The sequence below is a fragment of the Sinocyclocheilus rhinocerous genome, unplaced genomic scaffold (genome assembly GCF_001515625.1).
Source record: "Sinocyclocheilus rhinocerous isolate Xijiao unplaced genomic scaffold, SAMN03320098_v1.1 scaffold806, whole genome shotgun sequence".
Classification (NCBI taxonomy): domain Eukaryota; kingdom Metazoa; phylum Chordata; class Actinopteri; order Cypriniformes; family Cyprinidae; genus Sinocyclocheilus; species Sinocyclocheilus rhinocerous.
In genome coordinates this window covers 451,272-459,253 of record NW_015648045.1, presented here as the reverse complement: position 1 = coordinate 459,253, position 7,982 = coordinate 451,272, and the positions used below count along the sequence as shown (strand labels likewise).

Genomic DNA, 7,982 nt, shown 5'->3' with positions numbered 1-7,982 from the left:
TGGAGGAGCAGGCACAGCAAAGCGCATTCGAGGAGCTGGGACTGGAGCGAGCTCTAGGGCTGGAGCCGACACTGGAGCGAGCTCTGGGGCTCGAGCCGACACTGGAGCGAGCTCTGGGGCTCGAGCTGACACTGGAGCGAGCACTCGGGCGCGCTCTCGGGCGAAGAAGAGGGCCCTGAGCCAGTCATTTCTCCTCCTTCTCCTCTTCTGATTATGGGTGAACTGGGTTGCTGGTGGACTTGTCGTTGCGGTGACCGGCGGGCTTGGGTCAATGGCGGCCGGCGGGCTTGACAACGGCGCGGCTGGCAGGCCTATCTTCGGAGCGGCCGGCGGGCTTGAGTGAGTCGCGGCCGGCGGGCTCGTCTTCGGAGCGACGAAACGTACGGCGGTTTCCATGCTGGGGGGAAAAAACGGGAAAACAAAAACTATTCAAAAAGGGCGGTAAACAAACACGGGGGAAAAAGACGCCGCTTACTTTCAGTTTTATGGTCTTGCTTCCAGTCACAATGTGGGTTGGGATGAAGCACACGGTGCCAGGGTAATCCAGAAGTGAGTCTTTAATTATCAAACCAAGAGTTAAACAGAAGAACATAGGAGTAAAACACCACAACGTAACTTCAAAGCAAGACAAAGGAACTGAGGAAAACACAGGGTATATAAACACATGGAACGTGATTAGGCAAAACTGAAAAAGGCAAAATGATTGACTAAATGAGAACAGGAACTGAAAATAGGAGCAAACAGGAACTAAACAGAGACAAACATGTGACATTTGTAAATAGCTATTTCGATTTTTCAAGGTATTATAATCTCTGACGCTAAACAACCAAATCTTGACCTTTGCAACCTTTGTTTCTCTGATTTTGACACTGTGAAATCTAATATCACATTTACTAAATAGAACAAGAGCATTTTACTCAAATATTACTGAAAATTCACTGAACAGAAAAGGTTATGTGAACTTAGTAACTGATTATATCAAGAGGAATTTAAACCGAATAAGTTACAGTAGATTTCTAGTTCCTATCTTTGCTTTAGACTCAGTAAGAATAGTAAATGTTAAAATGATGTGTATTTGCAAAATATTAGAGGGGATATTTGTTTAATGTTCTGTTATTTTGGGACTTAAATGGGTTTCTGTTGCGTCTGAGTTTTGGGGGTTACCATTGTGCTGAAGAGTAGAGCCTTTTGTTAGGTTGATAATGGGCCAATGAATATGCTCATATTTATGCTCATTTATTTAAAGACCAGTAACTACGCTTGCTCATAATGCAGTCTCTTGGTTAGTTATGTTATCACATGAATATGCGCTATTGCTAGTTCATTTAATATTTTTTAATTTTAATGGTTTGCCTCGCTACAGTGAAGTCTCAGATAAACTAAGTAGCCTATTTGAATTATGTGTTTAGTTTTTAATTGCCCATTAGTTGCCCATTTTCCACAAGTCGGTGTGATTCTTTAGGGTCTTAATGAAATTATATTGCATATAATTTGCAAAGTATGCAAAATACTTTGGTTAAAATTCCTCAATGCTGGTCATGTAAAAAAACAAAATTTTTACCTTGTCAAAAACAGCTCTATTCACAGCTAGCCATCTCTTTAAATGACAATGAATACTGCTCACCCTGCACCTCTCCTGTTTTTTGTGTATTTGGTGGCACATTACCATCAAAAACAAAACTAATTCACTGCATCCTCAGTGGCTCTCATGTCGGGACAAAATGAAGACTCTTATGTTCACTTTTACATCCAAATACAAAACACCTGCATTGTTTATGAGACATTGTTGTCACTACAGCTGCTCGAGTGTGGAGAAAATGCCGGTGTACCGACGAAACATGCTACCTATCAGATTGTGCTACCAAAAATACAGTGTATTTGCATTGATTTAAGGGTAAGTTTAGGGTAGGGGTAGGTATGGACTTTTAAAAAAAGCCTCAAACCACATTAATAAAATGCTGGTAGCACAATCTGATAGGTAGCATTTTTCGCTATCGATTTCTGAGCGGGTAGCACAAATCGTCTGAACACCGGACAGCGTACAACTGGCTGAGGGTGGAAATATGCTCAGTGGTCATGGGTGGGGCCTAAAATCAAAACCGTTTCGTAATTGGGACTGTTTAGGTTTTTTATGGATAAAAAAATGGAGTGAATGGATTTTTTATCATTGTAGGGTGATTTTTTTCACACACTGCTAAGACACATTTATATGCAAACACCATGTAAAAGTGAATTTTGCATCCGATGTCCCCTTTACGAAGTATTCTTTCAAATGAAGTAAGTCCACACTACACATTACTATTGGTTTTTAAACCTTAAATGGATTGAGGTAACCAATTTCTTGAAAATGAAATGAGTTATCCCAACTTTATGGGTTTTAATTTGCTTTTGTTTCAAAATTAAAATATGAATATGTAAGGTTGTTTTGTTTGCTTCTTTCAAATTTGAAGGTGACTGTGTGGTGACCACCGGCCCCTGCATTCCTTAACTGCTCCTGTGAGTTCCTAACTAATTCAACCAGTCCTAAATCCACACCATGGAGCCCAACACAGTTCAGTCTGAAGGAGGGCTCAATGTCACTCTGACTATCAGACTCCTCATGCACAGCAAGGTAAAAGAACAACATGCCTCTAATCTAAAACTTCCACATACACAATTTACTGCACCATGGTAATCATTCTACCAGTCATAAAGAACAGATTGTGGACATAGTACTATATTTTGTAAGAGGACAAAATTGTCTCTCCTAATCTCATAGGATCTTTCCAATCACAGAAAATGTTTTAATGGTACTTGGTTTCACATATTTATTTGTGTTATGCACCCATGTGTTAGATAGATTGCGCAATAAATCGATTGTAAGTTTGTTACTACAATAAACACATTATCTTTTTTTTATCTTGCAGGAGGTTGGCAGCATTATAGGCAAGGTAAAAAGATACATTCAGCCACCAAGACAATGCTTACAAATACTTGAGTTTGTAAAAGTCTCTTTTTTCTGAATGAACTATATGAATTTTAAGATGTATTTAGTAGAAATGTAATTTTTTACAATCATTAACATCTGCATTTTATCAAAAATGTAATTATTCTATACAGAAAGGGGAAACTGTGAAGAAGATGCGTGAGGATGTAAGTAACGTTACAAATAATGTTAGTTGCTGTGATAAGTGTAACATGGTTATTAACAAACAACGCAAACTGTTTCTACAGAGTAATGCACGCATAAATATTTCAGAGGGGAATTGCCCAGAGAGAATAGTTACCATCACAGGACCCACAGATGCCATATTCAAGGCCTTTGCTATGATCGCATACAAGTTTGAGGAAGTATGAGAACTTTTTCTAATAAAAATTTTAGTAAAACCCCAAAAGAAATCAATTAAAACTGTAACGTAATAGTAATAGATGTTTTGATTCTACATAGGATATCATTAACTCTATGAGCAATAGCCAGGCTACTAGTAAGCCTCCAGTGACTTTGCGTTTGGTGGTGCCGGCCAGTCAGTGTGGCTCTCTAATTGGGAAAGGAGGCTCCAAGATCAAGGAGATGAGGGAGGTATGTTCAATCTTATCATTTCTTTATGATCCACATATTTCATAAAGTGTTATCCTGGAAACCCTTTGAATGCCAATGCTACTCCAAGACAACAGCAAAATTATACATTTTTACTTTGATTAAACAAGAAGTAGTGCTTTGTTCCAAGGAGTTTTATCCTGTAAACCCTTGGAATGCCATTGCTACCCCGAGACAACAGCAAAACTATACATTTTTACTGGGATTAAACAGATAGTGCTTTGTTCCAAGGGTTTCTATCCTGGCTGAATGTGCTGTGCTTTTTCTCCAGTCTACAGGGGCTCAAGTGCAAGTGGCTGGAGACATGTTGCCCAATTCTACTGAGCGGGCAGTCACTATCTCAGGTGCTCCAGAGGCCATTATCCAGTGTGTGAAGCAGATCTGTGTGGTCATGCTGGAGGTAAGGAATAGAAAAAAGCCAGATGTTTTGAGGTATAGTGCACCCAACTCTCAATCTCATGTTATTCCAAACTTGAATGGTTTTCTGTCTTCTGGGGACAATTCTCAAGCTGCAAAAAGCTAAAGTAATGAACAGATAGAAATCTAACACTATCCACTTTCAGATCAAATCCAAACATTGATCAGCACATGCATACACATGCTGTATATATCAAATATTGTGACATAAACCTCAAATATCAATTAATGTCAACCTCATTGACTTTTTACCTCATTTTGGTAACCATATAAGCATCTACTGCTTCTACTACGTACTATAGTTTGTCCTCACTTTTATTTTTCCTAATTTCCGTCTTTTCTATCTTTATTTGACCTCCACTGACCTTTGCCAGTCCCCACCCAAAGGTGCCACAATTCCATACAGGCCGAAGCCTGCCACTGCACCAGTCATCTTCTCTGCGGGCCATGTAAGGGCAGACACTCTGACAGCACTAGCCACAGCCAACCTCAGTCTGTTACTGCAGCATCAGCCTCTGCCTGTAAGTATGGTCAAAATACACTATTACATCTACAGACATACAGTACAGTACATACAAACATACAGTTGTACTAGTATATAAAAATAAACTAGTGGGACGTGAGCCATTTGCTTACATATATTTTTATCTTTTTGCTTAGAAAAAAAACATCAAGTCTTATGATATGTAATTCTAAGTTGCAAACAACTCTACATATTCGTCTTGAGGTGATACATGTAAAATGTAATTATAGTCTTTTTGGATAAATAAATTACTTGAAGAAATTCAAAAAATGCAGACAAAATGCAGTTATATTTTAATAAAGTTTTTACAGAATTTTTACTGAAAAAAATACGGTAGCAACATTTTAGGTTTTATGGTTTTAACTTAAATTTACATTTAAATACTGTAATTTCATTATTAACTGATATAATGTTAATTTACCAACCTATTGAAGTACTGAAATCTGTTTGTACCTTTGTAATACACTGATGACCACCAAAAGCAGGTGGTGATGAGAAAGTCACATGATGAACCAAAGCCCGTCACAAGCAGCTTTTAAATAATAACATATATAGAAGGTGCACAGTGTCATTCCCACAAACACTAAACACCATCATGGTAATACACATGAAACTGAAATAATGCAATAAACATTCATTTAACAACATTAGATGTAACATAAAACCCTAATGTACAAAACTGATAAGAAAAAACTAAGAAGAAACATAGATCCCTGTTGATACTACACTCGTACTGCGTCTACTAAGACGCTATGGGAAAAAGCCTTTTTTCTCCTGAACTGAAGCCTTTTTTCAATCATGCAGTGAAACTGCACGGCCATTGGTTCGTGCAATGTATAAAAAACGAACCAATGGGTCGGCAGCGGAGCAGTTCCGGTTCATTTCCCCTGCCGCCATCCGGCAATTCTAAAAGAGCTACTAAAAGAGCTTGGCATTGTTGCAAATGCCGCGCCGTTACAGCAGTTCGCGCGGGTCTCCCCTGCATGCCGATATGCCGATGACAGCCACTCGGAGTGCGTTTCCTGCTTGGGGAAATCCCACGCGGAAGCTGTGCTCACGAGAACTGATTGTCCGCCCCTCGCGCCCTCCCGTTTTCTTCCTCCCAGGGACCTGTGAGGAAAAAACAGTGGGGCAGAGGACTCGAGCGTCCGGCTGTGAGCGAGCTCATGTCGGCCCAGATCCCGCGTGCCTCACCCTCGCCCCAGAGAGAGAGTTCTCCCGTCCTCTTCTCCCAGTCTGACCAGCGTCCCTCTGCCTGCACGAGCGATCTGGTCTCATTTGGGGGAAGTGAGGATGAGCTGCCTGATGACAGCATGTCATTGACAGCCTCGGATGCAGAGGAGCTGTTGGGCTCGGTGACCGACCCCACCCCCAACCAACGAGGATATTCACTCCAGTTCGCTCGAAGACCCCCGCACTTCAGCGGCGTGGTCCCCACCTTAGTGCAAAGCAAGGACGCTCACGTCCTGCGCTCAGAGGTGATGAATCTGCTGGCAAAAGGAGCTGTAGAAACGGTTCCTCCAGCTCAGAGCGAGTCGGGCTTCTACAGCCGTTACTTCCTCGTCCCCAAAAAGGATGGTGGCCTCCGGCCCATCCTCGATCTCAGGCACCTGAATCACGCCCTCATGAAAAGGTCATTCAGGATGACTACGCTGAAACAGATCCTTGCGCAAATTCGCTCAGGGGACTGGTTCTTGTTCTCTGGACCTGAAGGATGCGTACTTTCACATCCAGATAGCCCCCCGTCACAGGCGATTCTTGAGATTCGCTTTCGAGGGAGTGGCTTATCAATACACGGTCCTTCCCTTCGGGCTGTCTATGGCCCCCCGCACTTTTACGAAGTGCATGGACGCGGCTCTCTCCCCTTTGAGACAGATGGGAATCCGCATTCTCAACTACCTCGACGACTGGCTCATTCTGGCCCAGTCGGAGGCAGAATTAGTATCACACAGGACCCTCCTCCTCAGCCACCTAGAGCACCTGGGACTCAGGGTCAATTTCACCAAGAGCACGTTGTTCCCCAGCCAGCAAATATCGTTTCTGAGAACAGTTTTCGACTCAGCTCAAATGAGAGCTATAGTCACGCCGGAACGGGCTCTGGCCATACGGAGACTGGCGGCCTCCTTCGAGATCAGTACCACTCACCCTCTCAAAATGTTTCAGAGGAAGCTGGGCCTCATGGCCACCGAGGGTTCCATTCCATGTGTGGCGTCACGGATGCCTGCATTTCAGGGTGAATCAGGTCTGTATAACAGCCCTGGCCCCCTGGACGAACTCTCGCTGGATGGAACAGGGCGTGGCCATGGGAATGGTTTGCAGGAGAACAGTTGTCACGACAGATGCCTCCAACACAGGTTGGGGGGCGCTGTGCGAGGGCATACCGACCTTCAGCCACTGGTCAAAGGCGGAGAAAGGCTTCCACATCAATTGCCTGGAGATGCTAGCAGTGTGTCGAGCCTGTCAGTTCTTCCTGCCAGTCCTAAAGGGGCACCATGTGCTAATCCGATCGGACATCATGTCGGTGGTGTCCTACATAAATCGTCAAGGAAGCCTCTCCTCGAAGCGCCTCTTAATTTTGGTAGAGCGCCTCCTGGAATGGGCTCAACTCAGCCTGCGCTCGCTGAGAGCGGCGCATATACCAGGCAAATTGAATCAAGGAGCGGACATGTTATCAAGGAGAAATGTCCTCTCAGAGGAGTGGACGCTCCATCCGCAAACGGTTCAGAGAATCTGGGAGATCTTCAGCGAGGCCGAGGTAGACCTCTTTGCCTCAGGAGACAACTCTCATTGCCCAATTTATTATTCAAAGACCAGGGACGAGTTTGCCCATGATTGACCCAACCTCCTTCTTTATGCATTTCCCCCGATCGCCCTGATCCCACAGGTAATCAGGCGAATCAGGGAACAGAAACACAAGGTTCTCCTGGTGGCCCCTCTCTGGAAGAACCAGCTGTGGCTATCAGAGCTGACTCAGCTGTTGGTAGCGGCCCCTTGGCCCATTCCGTTGAGACGAGATCTCCTCTCTCAAGCAAACGGGACTATGGCACCCTCGGCCCAATCTGTGGGCCCTACACCTCTGGCCGCTCGACGGGAGCCTTCAAGCCTCCCAGAGTGAGTTTTAAACACAATTTCGGAGGCTAGAGCCCCGTCTACGAGACGCCTCTACGCCCTTAAGTGGTCTATTTTCTCCGCTTGGTGTCTAAACGGCAAAAGCCCTCCTACTTCCGATCTATCAAAGGTGTTGTCCTTTCTGCAAGAGCTGCTGGATAAGGGACGCTCCCCATCCACTCTCAAAGTTTATGTAGTGGCTATAGCAGCCTCTCATGCCCCTATTGCCAATGCGGGCCAATCGGTGGGCAGAAACAGCGCGGTTGTCCGCTTCTTGAGGGGCGCCAGGAGGCTGAATCCACCTCACCCCCTAACTGTCCCTTCATGGGATCTGCCCACTGTGCTGAGGGCCCTGAA

General features: G+C 44.1%; 1 protein-coding gene across 1 annotated transcript in view; it reads left to right on the top strand.

Moving 5' to 3' along the window:
• LOC107709582 (poly(rC)-binding protein 3-like) overlaps positions 1-7,982 on the top strand; it is a 21,782-nt gene that overhangs the window by 7,454 nt on the left and 6,346 nt on the right. Inside the window, exons 2-8 of the mRNA XM_016514091.1 lie at positions 2,451-2,611; positions 2,907-2,930; positions 3,100-3,132; positions 3,214-3,330; positions 3,428-3,559; positions 3,849-3,977; positions 4,369-4,515. Coding sequence (XP_016369577.1) covers positions 2,537-2,611; positions 2,907-2,930; positions 3,100-3,132; positions 3,214-3,330; positions 3,428-3,559; positions 3,849-3,977; positions 4,369-4,515 — 657 coding nt within the window. The 5' untranslated portion in view covers positions 2,451-2,536. The remainder of the gene's footprint in view (positions 1-2,450; positions 2,612-2,906; positions 2,931-3,099; positions 3,133-3,213; positions 3,331-3,427; positions 3,560-3,848; positions 3,978-4,368; positions 4,516-7,982) is intronic.